Below are 19,976 nucleotides of genomic sequence, written 5' to 3' on the forward strand. Positions count from 1 at the left end.
TCAGCCTTGAGTGCAGTCTGTTGTAATAGTGACACAGAGTGCTACCAGTCATTAGAATTTCCATTCCTTTAAAGGTCTGTCTTATTAGCACCCTCTCTCTCTTTTCAGTAATAGGCACATGTCAGACTCATCTGCTAGACTTGTTTTGGAAAAACACGTATTTGCCAGCTGAGCTAATGAGTTGATGTTTAAAATTAATAATATATAGCTTTGAAAAAGTTATGTAAAGAGCAAGTAAGACCTTGATCTTCCCAGAGACCTTTTTAAATGGTAAGCATGCTTCCCATTGGAAACTGTGGTATAGGATGTCTTGTTTGCTGTTAAAAGTGTATTTGGGAGCTTACATGGACTGCCTTTGTGTTTTTTTGTTTTTGTTTTTTAAATGAACATGTTTCTTGCCTGCCCTAGATAGATATTATAGATATTACCTTTACTCTGTCCCTACTTCTTTAGGACACTGAATAGTGATGAACTTTTGTGGGAGCAGCCAAGGCTTTTAGAAAAATGGGGCTGTGAGTTGGGGACATGTCCTGTTTGTTAACATTATCTGTCTGAAACAGAATAAAAAACAGATTCTACACAAGGACAAATGCTTGCTACTCTGTGATAAGATGTTAGGTCCTTTGACTGCAGCTATCTGTAATGCTTTTGAGTCTGCAGGAGCAGCAGCATCCAGGCAACGTTACCTGCACCTGCTGAGAAGGTAACAGGAAAACTGAAGGGCAGGTTGCCTGGTCTGTTTGAACCCTGGAGCACTATGCTTTGTTTAAAGTAAATCATGATCTTTCTATCCTCTAGTGAACTTCCTTAAATGATGATGGAGTTTTCTCAGTACTTCTAGAGGTTTACCACAGTTGCTATGTATTAATGATGACATTTGAAAGTAACTTTTTTTTTCTTCAGTTGCCTTCTCAGGTAGCTGACTTTAGTTCTTTAGTGTATAAGCTGGAAAGTTGTTATTCTTACAAACTGTTCTGAACAGCTGCAACCCCTTCAAACTCCAGAGGAGATGTTAGGCCTAGTTTTCTGGATGAGCAGGATTCTGCAGGTTGATGCTACCAGGGCATCTCTTTCCATTTTCAACAGACTTTTCCTTTCAGAAAACTCTGTAAATTGTTTTTTCCTTCTTCTATTGAGATGAGAATGAACATAAAGTATATTCTTCCTTCTGAAAACTGAGATTTTCATAGGTCTTCCTCACCAGAGGTGTTGTAAGTAGAGTCATCACAGGCCTGAAAATGGCTGTTCACGTCTCAGGGCTGATTCTTCCTTGACTTTTGCTCAGCCTTTCTGTTTATGCTGAAATCTTCTCTCCTTGCTTTAATAGTTTGCCTGAGACTCCCACATTGGTAGAAGAAACAATAATGAATTTTGTTGAGAATTCTTTGCTTAAAAATGCAGTTTGATGCACTTTGGGTAAATGTCAGCTTCGATAAAACAATGAGGGAGTGAGGAAAGAGGGATCAGCTGCTTTCCTGTGCTCCAAAAAGCTGGCTGCTTTGGAAAGAAGACAGGAAGAGGAGGGAGAGTGAAAGAAGAAAGATTCTGAGGTACGTTATTAGAAGAGGGTGAGCGCCAGAAGCACAAGACAGCGTGAGTGCCAAATGTGAGCAAATATTGCTGAGTTTTCATCAACGCTGCTGCTGCAAGGAGAGGAATTGCATGTACTTTGTTCCTGTTTTTCGCATTTTTTCTTGCTTCTCCACAGTATCAGCCTTTTATTGTTCATGAGGAGACAGACAGACTCTTGTTCCAGAGTAGGGGGGGAGGGAAGAAACGTGTAAGCGCAGTGGAATGTTCATTTTAGTGTCTCTCTCTGGCTCCAGGTTTGACATGTGGGGATTTTAATGTATAACAAGCAGCGAAGTGTCAGAGTACAAGTGACAATGAAAACAAAATTCAGTCAGTAACCTTGGGGCTCTGAAGCTGAGCAAATGTTTATCAGAGTAAGATTCTGCTGGACATCATTGAATAAGAATGAGCTGATGTCACACTTGGCAAGAGCAGGAACTGTTTTTTTTCCGCACAAACAGCACAACATAGCAAGGAGAAAGCAGAGGGAAGGGTAGGAAAGTGGGGAGGGGAAAGAGAAAGAGGGGAGAGGAGCTGTTTGCTATAAATTGAACTATTAAAGATATGTAAAGACATGGTTTGTTTTGTTGGAAGGAGTCTTGGTGCGAGGGTGTAAATAGACAAAGGTTAAGGATGCTTCAGGGCTTCTCCTACAGTATGGCCTTGAAGAGCTGCATACAGATTCCTGACAGCCCTTGCGTAATTTGCTTTGACTTGCTCCAAGTAGACAGTGTACTATAGGCTTGTTCCTGTGGTCCTGATTCAATGGGAACTCATTTGGCTTTAATGGGAATTTTTACTTGAATGATGAAGTCCAGCTTTTGTGATCCCTTGTAGCTTTAGTGCCTGATCAGTGAATAGGAAGATCTCTGCTCCCTCAGCACTGCTTGCCCTGTTTTTAAAGCTTCATCTTATTTTGTACTTCAAGTAACGTGAAATGTTAACTGCAGAAAGAGAGATCTGCAGCAGGCACAGAACAGAGTAGCAAAACCAGGTAGCATCTGAAGCTAAGAACTAACAAGCTGGTGAATCTGCAAGTGAGCAGAATTGGAAAGTGACTGAGAAAAGGCATGGATACGATACATACAGCAGTTGTGGGGTGTTGCTCTGTGTGCTCGTATTCTCAATTGGCAGACTGCTTTTGAAGTGGTACAAGTTAAACTGGAAAAGAGCTTTCCTGTACTGGACTAAGCATCAGTGCCAAACATCATAGCAGTAAATCTATGAGGTGGTAGTTGTGTCCCATCAAGTACCTATGTTGTTAAGAGTTGAGAGCAACCCTCTTTGCAGCCACCCCAGTGTCTACAGGTATTTGTTCAGTTAACACACAGCCTTTCATAACACTGAACAGAAAACTGGGTGTTACTCTTTCAAGATTTAAAAAAAAAAAAAAAAAAAAAAAATTAAAAAAATGGACTGTTGGGGGGGGCAGCAAGCATAAACTTTACTAATTTGTTTGCAGTTATAATTTACTTTCGGTGAGCTGTCATCATAAGGCTTTTGAAGCTCCTGCTTTGGGGAAGGAGGCAAAGCTTTGCAACTGAGCCACTCAGCATGCAGTTCCCTCAGGTGGATGCAGCTCTCCGGAAGCTTTTGGATTTGATGACTTCCTGCTAGACCACACTATCTCATTCAGAAAAATCCTGCTCATTCAGATTGAATAGATTTGAGTGTTCTCATCTGCTGAATGACCTTACTAGACACATGCACACATCTGACCTCTTCTGCAATGACTCAGCGCTGAGTGTAAGTGAAGAAGAGCACATCTGACTTCAAGACAGGCTGGACAAAGAAAAGCTGTTGCATTTGTGCAAGAGGAGGAACAGTTGTGTTTATGTGCTCTGTTCCTTGCTGAAAGCTGCTGGAGTCAGATGAGTCTTTTAGCCGTTGCTGCAGCACAGTCTTCTATTAAGAGGACTTTATAAATAATGGCAGAACTAAAGACAGTTATGTGTTTATTAACTAGGGAGTTGGATGAAAATACTTAAGGTAAATGTATTTCTAAGAGAGTCTTAAGATGTAATATTCAATTAAAAGTTTTAACACATTCTAAATTTTTTGTACTTTTAAGTCAGTCCAAGACTGAGATGCTGTTTTATGTTACTGTTACTAATGCTTATGCACTTAGTTTTCCTATTCACTTTTTCCCCTGGTTCAAGAAGAGAAGTGTACATGTCTGTACTACTGTGGTTTGTTTGTTCTCATACCACTTTTAAATGGTTCTGTTAAAATGGAAGTGTGTTGCTGTGTATTTACATTAGTGAAAACAAATGTTCTCAGGTATCTCAGACCAAGGTATGGCGGAGCTCTTTTCATCACCTCTGTGACTACAAATTCAAAGATAATCAAACTTCTTCACATAAGACTTATCTAAAAAATGATGGTACATTAAAAAAAAAAAAAACAAAAAAACAAAAAAAACAAAAAAACCAAAACACATCACTTTTTGTACACCTCATCTCAAACCTACCTCTGAGTCTGTTTTCATACAGTTCAAAAAGGAGTGCAAAGATCATTGCAGAAGTGGATGTACGTTTACGAAGGAGCTGTAGTAAAACAGCTGCTTTCTGTTAATTGCAGTTCGCACAGCCATGCTGACGTTAACAGTGAGGGCAATATGAACAGGTACTAAGAAAGCAAGGTCTGTTAGCTTGCTAAGAAGTCTAAGAAATCATAGATTGCATCCTGAAAGTGAAAAACCTAATGTCAAAATTGACTTCCAGTTGCTGTAGGTCAGTGTTAGGTGTGGTAGGTTGAGGTCACTTAGATCTGAATTTACTGACTTAAGTATTTTGCTGGATTCAGTGTTAAACTGGGCCTGATGGAGGCTTTCATGCAAAGGATGCTGAAGCTACCTAGTCTTTAGATAACACAGGAGCAAGTTACTGCAGTGTGAGGAGTTAGTGCAGGTGAGCTGTTCTGTAGTCCCTGCCTAATTTTCAGGCTGCTTAGGCGCTTGGAGCTGTGCAGCTGCCTCACCCTGCATGTGTTCATGCAGAAGGAGCAGCTGAGCCTGTATCTGCTTAAACAGCCACAGTACATTGCTGTGGAGTAGCAGTTCTGGCCGCTGGTGCAATGCCAAACAACTGCTTGCAAGCATCAGAGCTTTATCTATTCTTAAATCTTGACTGATCTATAAAGTAAAATCTCTCAGGTGCTGTGATTTGCTAGAGTGGTGTAATTGCGAAGATTTTAAAGATGCCAAAAATATTGAAAATAACTCTGTGGAAATAAAGGAATAAACAGAGATTTTCTTCACCAAATGCTTAATTTTCATTTGTTTTCATGAGTGATCTTGAAAACCTAATTTGGAATCAAGTCTGCTTTTTTTTTTTTTTCTTTTCCCCCTTTTTTTTCCTTCTCCCTATTTTGGTGACAAAGAAGATTTGTCTGGCAGCAAAACTCTTTGGCTTCCGAGATCATCCCTTCCTGCTATTTTATTCCTTATCTGAAGTCAGAACCTTCTGTACAGAATGTAAGAATTTGTAACTGTCAGTGTCACAAGCAGAGCAGTAGTTTTAGATAGTGAGTGAAGAAAAATACTGCTTTATATGCATTTTTAGTATATTAATAAAGAATAAGGTGATTTTTGTTGTTGTTGTTTTAAAATCTGTTTGTGTTTTCTCTTTGTCTGGTGCTCTGCCACAACCCATGGGTTTACCTGTGGCTGCTGAACTCTTCACATATTACGGTACTGCTGTAGCTGCCTACCCAGGCTTGCCCCCTGAGGTCTTGAGAGGCCAGGAGGTGGTGGAAGACAGAGCTGTCAGATGGATGTGATGGGGTGGAGGGCTTGGGAAGGAGGTGGTGCACAGCCTAGGGGCCTGCACTGACAGCAAGCCTTCCTCCTTAGGCCATTGCTTTAGTGGCTGAACCGTGCAGCTCTGTGCTCTGGTTCAGGTACTTCTTTTTGAAGCATTTTGAAGGTTACACTGCCGTATCCTTGCTGAGATCTCTGTCTGGCTTTGTGTGCAAGCAGAGAACCCAGTGGGGATGTGGTAATTGAAATGTTAAGTTTCACTTCTATTCAAGCAAGTCAGACAGTCTGATTTGGTTGTGTTTTTGTTGTTGTTGTCTTTGTTTTTTTTTTTATGCTGAACAGACAAAATGCTGAACAGTTGACTAATATTGTTGTTTTATTTGGCCATTGTGTGTATTTTCTGGTGTAATGAGCAGAAGGAGATGTGCTGGCAATCACACTAGCTGGTATTACAGAATCTCAGGGGTTGGAAGTACCTCAAGAGATCATCAAGTCCAACCCCCCAGCTAAAGCAGGTACCCTACAGTAGGTTGCACAGGTAGGCATCCAGACAGAATCACAGAATCACAGAATCACAGAATTATAGGGGTTGGAAGGGACCTCTAGAGATCATCGAGTCCAACCCCCCTGCCAAAGCAGGCTCCCTACACCACGTCGCACAGGTAGGCGTCCAGGCGGGTCTTGAATATCTCCAGAGAAGGAGACTCCACCACCTCCCTGGGCAGCCTGTTCCAGTGCTCCGTCACCCTCACCGTAAAGAAGTTCTTGCGCACATTCGTGCGGAACTTCCTATGCTGGAGTTTCAGCCCATTGCCCCTAGTCCTGTCCCCACGCACTACTGAAAAGAGACCAGCCTCGCCACTATAGCTCCCACACCTCAGGTATTTATAAACCTGGATCAAGTCCCCTCTCAGCCTTCTTTTCTCAAGGCTAAACAGACCCAGTTCCCTAAGGTCTTGAGTATCTCCATAGAAGGAGACTCCACAGCCTCTTTGGGCAACTTTTCCAGTGCTCTGTAATGCTTACCGTAAAGGGTATCATGCTTTATACATCCATTGTATGCTGTATTTTTCTAACTTTTGTGTGTGCATCTTAATGTAGTCAGAGGATGCTGAGAGTTACTCTTGTGCCTTATGAAGCCTTGTCCTACATGTTGAGCTCTGGCCCAGGCTGGAAGAATACTTGCCTCTCTGCTCCTCTCAGGACTCTTGTCCCAGCTGCTGAAAGCTTCCTATTCCATCTATAAGGCTGCTGCCTCTTGTGACAGCCCTTGTAAGGGCTGTGAGGAAGATGTGATTTTGGGTGAGTAAAACTCTGTATTGAGTAAATAGAAAGGTACCTAGTAGAAACACTATGGTGAGGGAAGTAAAGTTTTGCTGTAACACGACTGATACTTTCTGTGGTGGGTTCAGGAAATAGATTTGCACTCTGTGTGAGCATGTCATCAACAGATTCTATATTAATAACTTAAAGAATCTGTTGGGAGAGGGGTATGTTTTCACAGCTATGCTGTCTGTGGTGGAGGTTAAGTGGAGGCAGCAGTGAGCTGTTATATTCTGGGTACATCTGACTGCAGAGGGAGTGACATAGGCGACATCAGTGCTGAAACATGGAATTTGCTAGCCCTGTCCTTAAGCTGTCCCTTCATGTTTATGGCCATGCTGGGATCCAAGCCCTTGGCTTGGAGTATGGGGAGCCAGAGTTTGAGAGGCTCCCAGCTTGCTGACCACAGATGCCATGTGCTATGTGCAGAGCTGCTGGAAACTGGGCTGCCCTTATTTTGTGGCTGCTTGCGAGGAAGGGATCACATAAGTGCTGTCATTAATGCTTGCAATAATGCTTGCATAAATAGCAGCTTACTTTAATAGTAAGGTGATGCTTTTTCATAGTATTTTAATAGTGCTAGCGAGTTCATTTACTGTAGTGCAAAAGGAATGTAAATTGTCTACCGTAGAGGAGGTACAATTTTTTAAATTTATTTAATTTATTTACCCTGGAATTTTAAGACACTTCATGCTAGGGATTGCTTATGGTATTTTGTCTTTCTGCAAGGTGTTTTCCTACCTGACAGTATTTGACAGTAGATGATAAACATGGAAACAATACAGAGCGTAGTAGGCCGCTTATTTCAGTGTAGCTGTTAAATGCTGTAGGAGCTCTAGGAAGCTCATGCTAGATCTAGCTCCACGTCTCCTTCTGGCATTGGAAGAATTCCCTTATTAACAGTTGCAGCTATTCAGATACTACTGGGAAAATGGCAAATGTTGTATTCCTTTGTTGTGGTGTAACCCAGCAGGTGGTTCGGCACCTTGCAATCATTCATAAAGGCTGACTCGTCTTCTGAGTGAGATGAGGAGAGAATTTAAAGTACAACTCCTGGATTGAGATAAAACTGTTTACTGAGATAGACAAAAGGAAAATAGTTAGGACTATTTCTTTATTTATATAACAAGCAACTGCTCTGCGCACCCTCCAACTGATGCCCAGCTAGCCCCTTGAGCGGTGGAAGGGAGTGAGGTGAACTCCCACCCCATTCAAAACTTCTTCCACATCATATGGTGTGGAGTATCCCTTTGACCAGTTTAAGTCAGCTGTCCTAATTCTGTTCCCTCCCAGCTCCTTGGGCCCTTTAGCTGAGAACAGCCTTAGCTCTGTACAACACTGCTTAGTAGCAGCTATAAACATCAGTGTATTAATCAACATTGTTGTTCTCCAAGAACCAAAACAAAACATCATACCAGATGCTGAAGAAAGTAATTCTCTCCCAGCTGAAACTAAGACACTCTTGAGCTTTTTTCTTAAATCAGTTTTAATGGATGCAGGAGAGGAATAAAAACAGACTGAGTAATTACCAGAGTAATGCAGCTACTTCCACGGCATGCTTGTGAAGCCTTCAGAGAATACCTTTGTACAGATTTCTATAAAATAAGGGGCTTACGAACTGAAAACTTTCAGATCGTGTTACTACAGCACATAGGGGAAAAAAAATGAGCTAGCTAGTTTAGGAAGTAAGTATCAGCCCAATGAAAACGTACGTGAAATGGCAGCCCACACTGCTAGCAGAATGGTGGAGTGATAAATTAGGTCGCATGTCAGAAAAGAAAATAAAGTAAAAATGCCAGCTCTATAGCATTTACAAATCTCTCCTGTTCTTTGGTATATTTTTTCTGAATGCACAGAATAGACAGAAATTACTGTTCCTTGACCTTGTGGCCAGGTATATTTCAGTTCTTTCGATAGTTCAGTAGTATGTTTTAAATAGTGCTTTTGGAAACTTGGATAAAGGCCATGACATGGCCATAACTCTTTTGTTGTGACATTATTTTTGCTACAGCAGTGTGCCTTGGCTCAAGCCCTTACGTTGTGGGGCTGCAGTTGTAGCTGAGGCCAGTGTTTGTCAGGGCAGAACTGCATAGTTTTAGTCCTAACACACAACTGTACTTTGCTTTGAAACAGAAATTATGGAAGAAAAAATGTAACATTGCTTTTTTGAGATGATACAAAAAAGATAGAAGGCACGTTAAAAGTATTGCTACATAGCATGTAGAAACTATGTATTTAATGTACGCAATGGTGGCTATACCACAATCAGTGCTGTGCTTTTTTTGCAGTTAGAGAACATCAATAATTATATCAATAGATCCTGTTATTTAAAAGTTATTACTTTTGTTTCACTCTCTGAACATTTCTCTGCCACTTTTAAACCAGCTGGAGACTTACGCTTGCTGGCTCTGTAGGTAAGTGGCCTGCTCACCATTCTTGCTTTGTGTCATGTTTTGGCAATAAGTTGCAATCACAGCATTTTCAAACTGACATCTGAACACTGACACTGAAGAAGGTGCCCAAAAGTTAGGAGAAAATCAACAAAATAGTGGTATTTGTTAATCTAATGCATACGTTACTTGTGGACAAGCCATTCCTCGTTTCTGACAAGTTGTAGGTATAAATGGATCCTGTAAACATGGAGTGGCTGCTCATTTTGCTTTAAATAATCCTTAAGAGATCTCAGACATGCGTATCAGTAAGTTACCATGGAGAAAACTGGGTTGTGAACTCAGACATGCAGCACTTGGGCTGTGCTGTAGTCACTGTCTGTGCATGGTCCTTTGTCTCTTGATAAAAGTAGCACAGTGTACTCTGCTCCCGCTGGATTTACCTGGGATAGTGTAGACACAAGCCAGCTTTTGTGGAACAGCAAGCTTGCGCTAGCTTCAAGTGGCTGCGCTTTTGCTCAGTGGTGACTTCAGATGTCACCTTTCCTCTACAGACAACTCTGCGTTCTGGTTTGGTTTTGTTTTCCTGCTAGTATGTGCTACCCCGTGTGGATAAATATCCGTACACTTTTGCCTAAAATAAAACAAAGGGTAGCCTTAGTAATACAATCAATTACATGAGTTTTAGCTTGTAGTTTGCTCCTGCTTACCTTATTCTCTTTCATCTACAGCCCGGAAAACTTTCTATCTGCAGGCAAATGTTAACCCCATTTTACAGTGTGAGAGAGATAGGAAAGCTAGTTAAGGTCTTGTTATTTCAAGGAAGATAGGCGGACAGGTAAAACTGAGATTTATTTATTTATTTATTTATTTTTCTTTTATAATGGTTTCCATGCTGAAATTCCTGAAGTAGCAGCTTGCTGTTGCTCAGACAGCGGTCCCTTCTGTCCTGTCCTTCCCTCCATCCTGCCTCTCCGAAGCTAGCTCTAGCTTTTGATCTCTTGGTAAGCTGACTCCTTTTGCAACCCTAGAGAAGAAGAAAAAAAAAACAACCCACACAAACAAAAGCACATTATTAGTTCTTTGCTGCTTTAGTGAAGCAAATGGTTATGTGTAATAACAGCCAGTCAGTGCTGCCTTGCAGTGAGCATGATAAAAATGGGAGTTGGACTTTCCCTTTAGAGGAGCATATATGTGGGGGTCTGGAGGGAGGAATCTTGATTTGGCTGTGGTTGTCTCACAAAGTTTTATTGGATGTCTGAGGAGCTGTGTGGGAGAGACTGCATAAATGTGTTTAATACTGACAGTTCCACAGGAAAACAGGCTGTGCTGCTTCCTGCACTGCTGGAATGTGTTACGTGAGGGTGAGAAGGGGAGGGATGTTCTGGTAGTGGAGTCATCAGGCAGGGGGACAGCAGCTTCCATGTGGTCTCAGATAAATCACTTCTCAGTGCTGCAATTCCTCATCTTGTAAAATGACGTTAGTATTCTGCCCTTTGTACATGCATAGCTCTTGGGATAATGAGCTCTGCTGTAGCCTGCAGATATCATCTGCTTACATAAGCAAGTGATGGTAGGTCTTAATGTGTTTGCCACAAAGAAAAAAAAAAAAAAAAAAAAAAAAAGGAGGAGCTGTAGAGGAACTGCAGTTTACTGCATGAGACAGAATCGCCGTTCTCACATTCCTGTGAACTATGCCATCTGTTTTCCCAGTTTTTTCCTTGTGTTCCTCCTTTCAGGTCAGTGGAAGGGAGTGGACTGCACAACTCGACAACTGACAGGTCAAGAGCACTCCTGTATATTACTTCTGTGCTCCAGAAGTTAAAATGAATAAGTAAATCAGTGGAGAGGTGTACTTGGTAGGATCTTGGTTGCTTGGTTGCTTTAATTTGGTGTGGTGCAGCAGTTCACTTTTCTTCAGAGCACATTGTGTGCCTTTTTCCCTACCTGAAGTTTCAAAATATGGCAGACATGTAACTGATTTTCTGGCAGCCATTAGCAACTTCTCCAAGGCTTGACGGTCAACCTTGCAGTAACAAAGAATATGTTAGTAATTTTCAATGCACACAAACTCGGGTAATGCTTTCCCCTTCTGGATATTCAGGTTGAGGAAGCATTTCTCATTTGCTTGTGTTGTTGTTTCTTTAAAAAAAGAGATCTGAATTTAGGAATCTTTTGCATCATTCAACAAATGGGGTTTGCAGCAGTCTTCAAAGTCCTAGTCAGGATCAGGCTCCATCTGATAACCACTTTGCAGATTCTTTAAAATGTGGGGCAAAAAGGTACTGTTTTGGAGACACTGTAAACTTCAGTGGTACAAAAAAAGATACACCTTATTGATTACATATAACCCATCCCTATGTGGTAGGAGGAAGTTTTAATGGTATACGGATCTTTGCAGGATCTAAGTCTAAATAGAAATGAAATTCAGAAAGCAAAAATATTTTACAAATTCTCTTTGTTCGATTAATGTTAACAAAACCTTTTTTTCTATGTAAGATCTGTGCCTTTAGTAAATAGAGATTCATAAAAGTTTGTGGGTTTTTTGTCTCTGTGTTATAGGAAACTGTATTTTTTAAAGAAACTTAAATGTCTTGGATCTCCTTGTGTTGTTTTAAGATAAAGAAAAAGTGGAGGTGATTTTTATATCTCTGTGACTATTGTCTTACAGGCAGCAGCTCACAGTGTTGGGAAACTGGAGTACAGCATTCACACTGTGAGAATATTTGGGCTCTTTAGTCAGAAAAGTTGCCTGTTAAATGATGTGACAGGACAAGAGTTTTCAGCCCATCTGTCACCCATGCAGAAATAAAAGATCACATGGTATGAGCTCCAAAGTAGAGGAAAATTTGCTGTTACAGCCAACATTCCTTGCCACAATACAAATATGTTCCTTGCTCACATAATAGCTGTTCAGTTTGCCTACAGTCAATCTGCCATCCTCTGTGCCACCTTCCCTTGTTACACGGGAGTAACTTGCATCACTTATGCTGAGCAATCTATTCTCCAGTTTTTAATCGGTGTTGTAGGAATTCCTTGTGTGCTTCTCTCTTTGAACGAGAACCAGAAGCTTGGTAAACGAGTATCTAGTTTAATAAGAAATGGTTGTTTTTTCTTACTGTCTAAAAGTAGAAATGCATTCTGGAAGGGGGCAGGAAAAGTAAGGCAGTAATCATGCGAATGAAGTTGTGAGGACAGCAGTGAGGTCTGGCATGCTGATGAGCAAGTTCACATGCTGGCTGCTTCAGGAGGCAGCCTGAGCCACCAGGGGCCTCTGTCCTCTCCACCTTTTGGCACTTGAGAAACTGACCTAATAAATATTTTGTTACACCAGATATGATCTCATATCCTTTTAAAACCCGCATATTGGCCAACTCTACTTCCATCCCATAGGATGGGCCTATTCAGTGAAGAGTTCAAAGTGTGGGACAGAGCTTGGAGAAGGAAGCAGTGATTTTCAAGAAGAAAGTTATTAAATAATACCTGGAAGTTCACAGTTCTCCAGAAACGAAGCAGTCTCAATGCAGAATCGCTGGAGGCTTGTGGTTTATCTCCTCTGCTCTCTGTTGTACAGGAACAAAGGATACCAGCAACACCCTTTTTAACCTCCTGCCCTTTTTCTCCATGTCTCTTGGTTGTGTTTTTTTTTTTCCTCCCGTGAATCTTAAGCTTTTTGTGGCTGTAGGGCAGCTTGCTGCTCTGCTATCCTGTAGGGCAGAGCTTGTGGATAGTGCATGATAGCCTTCTGGGATCAGCGCTGCCTGCTTATGAGGAGAGAATGAAGGGGAGAGATGTGGAGCAGCGGGTTGCAGCATTGGATCCTTTGGTTCCTCCTGGGCTCCCCAACTATCTTAACCGTTTTCAGTGTCTTCCATAATGTATCAAAATGACTTACTGCTGCCATCTGCTCTTTTGGAGTAAAGCTACTGTCTTGCTCAAAAATAAATAGCTGTAAATTAATAAAAAGTTAATATTTACAGTGTGGGTAGTAAGTAGTCACTGTGAACAAAAGATGGGAGACAGATATTTGTTGAAAGGGTTTTTTTATTTGCCAGATTGAAAAGTACATGATCTTTTCCTTTCTGTTGCTTACTGTTATTTTTCTTTGCCTATAAATTGAGCTAAATTGTTCTCTGACACTGGCAGCATGAACCCAGGGATCTGGAGAGATGCTAATTGCCTTGGATTCAGCATCATCCCAGACAATGCCATCCTCTGTCTTTGAACAGCGTATGTTAGTTATTTGAACTTCTGCGTTTACTTGAGCTCATGTTTTGTTGGATGGTCAGTCAGAGGCTCCTTGCAGTTTATTCATTTTGCTTTTAGCATTATGTAACCTGTACGTGGTTGTTAGTACGTACTTACAGCAATGTAAGTAGCATAATCCTTTGTAGCTCATTTTACTGCCCTTGGCCTATTCTTCCTTAAAACTCTTAAAAACAGCCTAAATTAGCCCAAATGCACACTTCATTTTAATTAAAACTATTAAATGGAGCATAATTCTCTTTACTCCTCTTGAAGTTGATGAGAGGTTAGTAACCGAAGAAAATTAGTTGATAGCATCATGTATTTAAATCAGCAAGGAAACAGGGTAACTGCCTCAGGTGTATGGTGAACTCTTCATTATCTAGTGAACATTCAGCATAGTGAAAGTTGATGATGTTATCTGAACATTGATCCCAACAAGTTAAACATACAGAGGTTCAGAACTAAGAAACTGATGGAATGCTAAAACATGTCATGTGTATGTTTAAAAAGAAAAGTCTGATTTCCGGTTTGCACTCATTAAAGCGTTGCACTTCATCAGAGAGTAGTCTTGAAAGTTTTGCAGTTGATGTTGCTGGACCTATGGTTTTGTTGGAGGTGGTTCTTTACAGAACATGAAAAGTGCTTTGGTTAATACAGAGTGTTGAGACCAAACAGTTAACTGTATTTCTTCTCCTGACCTCTCAACTCAGTTGGTGCTGTTGCAGTGGGCAACAAGTCAGCAAAACAAAACTATCTTTAAGATGAGGAAAAAAAAACGTTTGTGTAAGGGGAAATGGAGAGCATCCTGAGAGGATAAAATGTTGACTGCTGATGCAAAGTAAACATACTGTATCGTATTTCATTTCGTTTTCATTTCTGTCTGGAAATGTTTTGGTTTAACTTTCTCAAATTCATAAGATGCTTCAGCCTCAATCTTTCTGTCTTGTTTTTGATCCTTTTGGCAAAAACTTGATCTCACGACTTGTTTGTAGCTTCCATTACGCACCAAGGCAATTCAGATAATTTCTGTTTCCCAGTGAGGTACCTTCTTAGAATGTTTCCAATCCAGTTAACCTGCATTTATTACTTCTTTTAATTGTATGATGTGATACTTTCTTGCATTTGCTGTTTTAATGTCCTTTCCTGTCTGTAAATGGAGAGCCCCAAAGGACACATGCGTGCAGTTGCTGAATTCAACTTATGTAGCCTGGCGGATGTGTTGGAAAAAGCAGATTGTATTTGTGTGTGCTGCTTGTCACAGATGGTTTCTCAGCTAGGAAAGTGTTCTGCTAATGCTGGAGCAAAGTGAAATGAAAATAAATAAAGGAAATAAAAATACTACATATTTTAAAATAAATAAATTAATAGAATAGAATACATGTAGCTAGTCTTGAAGATTGTAAAGATTGTATTTCAGCATGAAAGGATTCTGAAGCTTCTAAAAATCAAGGTAGGCAAAGCCTGGACATTTTATCCCATTTAACTTAGTTGGGATCTTTTTTATTCAGCTTTGCTTTGGAAAACCAGTGAATTTTTAATGGTTTTTAGAAATTAGTTTGAGTCTCGTGCCCTTAGGGGAGCACAGAACTGAACTTCTCTCTTTGGCACGCTTAAATGAGAAGGAGGGGTCATTTTTGGAGTTCAGAATGGTTTGTGACAAAGAAGCAGGACTTGCTTCATGCAGTTTATGGTGCTACACTTAGATTCTCTGTTTAAGTTCTGTCAAGGAGGACTAAGTTGTATGGCAACTTGTTCTTCATGCTGCTGTGAAACCTAAATATCAAAAAATCCACGTCCTTCCCACTGCTAGCCTCCCTTGGACCTTTGTATTGCTGAAGTCCATTCAGTAGCCTTGCAGCCCAGATTACCTACTAATCATTCCTTTAAAAGTGTTTATTCTGGATGTGCTGTGCTGCTGCTGCCTGCAGCTGGGCTGGTGATGTGAGCAGCTGAGTTAACTCCACTGCTTCCCTTGCTTTGCAGGACTCCTCAGTGGGCAGACATCTCCAGCCAATGCCAAGCTGGAGAAGCTGGATCCACATCAAGTGCTGCAGCTGTGTCTCCGATACCAGGACCATCTTCACCAGTGCGCGGAGGCTGTTGCCTTTGACCAGAATGCTTTGGTGAAGCGCATCAAAGAGGTACTGCTCATTGTGCACCTGCTTTGGGAGGGAGGGCCTGAGCCTTTGCATGTCCCTAGTGAGCTGTGGGTGCCAGTGCTTGCTGTGAGTGATCTGTAGTTGCTTGGGTTAGTCTGCCTCAGAGAAAATGCTCTGGAGAAACTCTGTGCATTTCAAACGAAGCCCCCTGACTGCCTTATTTTAGATTTTCACGTGGTGTATTTATTGGTTATGCTCTGTGATTCTTGGCTGCAAACATTTTATGTTCCTCTGTTACTGCAAGTACTACAAGCGAATGTTGAAGAAGTAAAAGATCATGATTTTTCAAAGTATCGTTCCTTATTTAGATCTTCACACTTCACACTTTATTAGGTGTCATGGTTAAGTTCTAAGGAAAGGAGTGCCTAGCATAACTGTCACTGCAGATAGCATTTCTTTCTTTCTTCAATGGATCTGTAGAGCCATATCTTTGTTTTCAAAGTCTCTCTCCTCTGTTCTGTATGGCTTTTCAAGATCTTCCTGTACTGCTGTTCTTGTCAGTAAATGATCTCTTGGAAATCACTGGTCTGTTTAACTATTTGATGATATTATTGGGAAGGAAATTAATTCCTTGTGTGAGCATCCTGTAATATAGTTGCCCATCTCATTGTGTGTAGCTACTGATGCTGGAAGTAGATAGGCTGACATTTTTAAAGTTAAGACAGACTGTCATGAGTGGAGATGCTCTTTGAGAGTGGTTTCTTGCGTGTTCATAGAACTGGTAAATGTTATAGATGTCAAAAGTCTCTGAGACCAAATACCATCCAGTGTCAAAAGGTAAAACTTTGAACAGGTGGTTAATTTTTATTCGTGTACAATAAACAATGACCTTGATTCTTTATTGCTATATTGGCTTAGAGTTAAGAAGTCCCACATGACAAACTGGATAATAAATTTGATTCATGGGCTGTTCTGAGAAGCTGCTGTCATCACAAAGTTTTAAGTCCAAAATAACGTGGGAGCCATTAAGAAGGCCTTTTTCCTTTGGTGTATCATGATCTGGGGCCAGCTGTTACGCAAGACATAAAGATATTTGCAGATGTTGGTAACTCAGATCACACAGCCTCAGAAATGGGATTTAATTGCCAGCCTAATGACAGCGTGCAGCATTAATCCAGCAGACTGTAATTCTTCTGGCTATTAGAGAGTGACTGTCAACATGATTTAAAGTCATGGTAGGCTCCACCAATGCAATCTGCGTTACTTGGATTTACCTTCTATGGAGAAGTTACAGACTGCCTTTCAAATTACCAATGCTGTTACTTTCTTATAGTTTATAACACTTCTGATGATATGTGATACCGATTTTGTTACTGCACTCTTTATCACACATTGTGACTCTAACTAGGGAAACTGACAAGTCACGTTTTTTGGTTTGTTGGCTTTTTTCTGGGATTTTTTTTTTTTCTCTTGACGCTTAAGTAACTTCAGATGCTTTGAACCCCATTGCCAGATCTGATGGTTTTTTACTGTTAGATAACCTAATGATTTTTAAATGTTTTTCTTGCGTTGGCTGTTGTGCATGTGTGTTCTGAAGGAGCTGGGTGGGACCCACTCCACTTAAATCATTCTTTCCAAATTGTTGGGACTCTCTTTAGCGCACTGAATTGAACCAGTGCTGACAGTTGTTACAACTAAGGGTGCAGCTGAACTAGAACGGGGTATGTCTCTTGTTACAAGAGTAGACATAGGAAATCACATTTGTGTGTGACCATTTGTCAGCAGTGATTTTGCTTTGCAGTGTAGGCAAATTTTTGACCATTGGTAAGGAGTAAAAATGAAAGTGAATGACAGCATTGTGAAAAGCATAATGTATCCATGAGCTATAGAGTAAAATATCCTTAGTAGTCATTATTTCCCTTTTTTTTTCCTCTGTAACATGGAAAGCGTTGAATTGTTTTTTCCTCTTGTAACAGACTTTTCTGATGAATTATGCTCTTAACTTTACTACAAAATATTGAGCTTTAGTCCCTGATTCCTGCCATTTATCTGAGGTCTGTTCACTTCTCAGACTTTAACTGTTTTTATTCAGTGTGGCTCTACAGCCTCACTGTACAATGCGCTGCAGTCATACAAGCTGCAGCTCGATTTTAGTTTTCCCTTGACAGAATGTCTCAGGGTAAGTATCTTGTGCTTATTATGTGTCTGGAAAAAAAGTTTCCCAATTTCTGGCAAAACTCATAAGTACTGTTGTAAATTTATTGGCCCTTGATAATTCATAATTGACTGCAGTGGTTTGTAAATCAGCACGCAATCTAAATTAAAATGGTTTTTAATTGAAAACTAAGGAAAACAAAAACCTCACATGCCAGTTGTTACTGTGGATCTAAGCTGACCCATCGGTGTGTTTCTTTGCTTTGGGGACCAAAACAGTGTAGTGTTGCTCTACATCTCATTTCCTGGGTTAGCCAGTTTGCAGAATGTTCACTAGAGCTCTGAAACATAGAACCTGTGTGCTTTCCAGGTTGTTCTATTTCAAATGATACCTACCCAAGCATTTCCTTGGGGAAAGAATTGAAGACATGCTTCAAAGCAGATGACTCAACTGCTCATCTGCCCATCTTCAGCAGTTAACCATTAAGCACTGGTGCCTGAACTGTCTGGTTTCAGAATGATTTGAATATATCACGACAGGCTTTGTCTTTATTCAGAAGTGGGGGAAAAAAAGAGTGTTTGCATTTTAGGATAAAATAACCAGTGTGCATTAAATATTGTGTTTCGTATTAAGTTTTGGCAACTGCCCCACCATCTGTCAAAATACTTTAATTTTTAAAGTATTTAAAAATACTTTGCGTTAATTCCAGAACCATTGAAATATTTAGAATTCCTTCTAATTTTTCTCCTGTAGTGGTTTGCAGAACAGCAGATTGGGACTTATACATGTGTTAATTCAGGGTTATGGCATCTGATAAAATTTGTCAATTCTGGATGAAAAAAGCCTAAGTGTAGGGTTTTTTTTTCTGGGCAGCATATCTACTCTTTGGTATTATGTAGGATGAATGTCCTTAGCACATCAGATTGATCACTGCATTATTGACTTCTGGGGCAGACTGCTCAGGTGGGATTGGAAATGAAATCTTACTTGTCTGCTGGTGGTATGTTGAACTTGTGTAGACTCACCTTATTCAGAACATGATGGTTCAGGCAAGAAGTCCCCACTGTAGCCACGAGGTCCTGCTGCATCCCACTTCTGCCATAACAATGCTGTAGGTCTGTGTTAGAACTACTGCAAAACTTGGAGCAACTCCAGCTTACTTCTAGGCTTGAGATCATTTTGCTTCTTTCACCAGGAGACTCCTTCAGTTTTGTGATCTGTAAAATGAGATACTTCTGCCAAGGTGAGTTTGGGGATGAATATTGACCCGCACTAAATGCTAGGTATGCCTGCAGGTAGAAAACAAGTGAAGCAAGGAGAATGATTACCTGCAGAGAGTGTTTGATGTGGATGGCAGGGAGAGAATCTGGTATTTGATAGGGAATAACAGGAATTGAGGAACAAATGAGAAAAGTAAATGCTGGGGAACAGCTTGATGTTCAGAAAGGGACCGTGATTTTGTGTATTCAAAACATTTTAGTTTCAGTGTCTTAAATATGGTTTTCTGTGCACTGGTTGCTAAGCATGTTAAAGATGACATCTTTCATAATAGCATAAGTTGACTATCTGAAAGTTACTCATATATTTGAAAATTTAAGCTGAACAACTTTCTGTGAAAGCAGAATGGAAACTAAAGGGCATCTAAGTTCCTTTCAAAGATGTTTTGAAATAAAACCACCATTGGCGTTTATTATTAGACTTCTTATGCCCCCCTTTGCCAATATACTGCTCAGAGTATCCTGTGTATCCTTAAAGGCAAGAGTAGTTACATGATAAAGTGTGCATAAAATGTATTTGAAACTGGATTGCTAGGAGAGCTCCTACACTTTTCCCTAAGAGCAAATACTGATGTGTTCTATCTGTAGCTCTGCTGCTGTAGGATTCGGAGACTGACAAAACGTTGCATGGCAGGGAACTGGGCTGAAGCAGCGCAGTATGCCATTATCCACAGCAGCAACAGGACCTGCAATCCACGTCTGCTGCATTCGCATGTGGCTTGTTCCTCACCCTTCTAAGTACCTTGTCTGAGCAGAAGGACATGAACCCTGCAGTGTTCCATCACAATTGATGTGTCCCTTAAGGGGATGGACTGAAATGTTGGGACAGTTTTGTGGGAGGTAGTTTTTGTTGGTTTTTTTTTGTCCTTGCTTTGGGAGCTGTTGGAGCTGTTTCTTCAGCATTCTCCTGAGCGTGAGATATTTGCTGTTACTGGCTGTAGTTATGGTTTCCATGTTGGTATCAACTGAGTTTCCAAAACCAAAGCCTATTTTCAACAGATACGCTTTGAGAATAACACCTTGCTAAAATGAATTACGCCGACAAAACAGTCCAAAGGTCCAAGACCTTTTCTTAAAGGTCTGTGTGTTCATATGACTCAGAATCAGAATTACCTTGCATCCCATTTAAGGGAAGGACTCAGAGGACTGAAA

The 19,976-nt window shown here is 40.6% G+C and overlaps 1 protein-coding gene across 3 annotated transcripts in view; it reads left to right on the plus strand.

The window, feature by feature from the left end:
• BORCS5 (BLOC-1 related complex subunit 5) overlaps nucleotides 1-19,976 on the plus strand; it is a 57,671-nt gene that overhangs the window by 27,220 nt on the left and 10,475 nt on the right. For all 3 annotated transcript variants that reach the window (XM_072350672.1, XM_072350689.1, XM_072350681.1), the window contains exon 3: nucleotides 15,277-15,434. In XM_072350672.1, coding sequence (XP_072206773.1) covers nucleotides 15,277-15,434 — 158 coding nt within the window. The remainder of the gene's footprint in view (nucleotides 1-15,276; nucleotides 15,435-19,976) is intronic.

Source organism: Excalfactoria chinensis, chromosome 1, assembly GCF_039878825.1.
Source record: "Excalfactoria chinensis isolate bCotChi1 chromosome 1, bCotChi1.hap2, whole genome shotgun sequence".
Classification (NCBI taxonomy): domain Eukaryota; kingdom Metazoa; phylum Chordata; class Aves; order Galliformes; family Phasianidae; genus Excalfactoria; species Excalfactoria chinensis.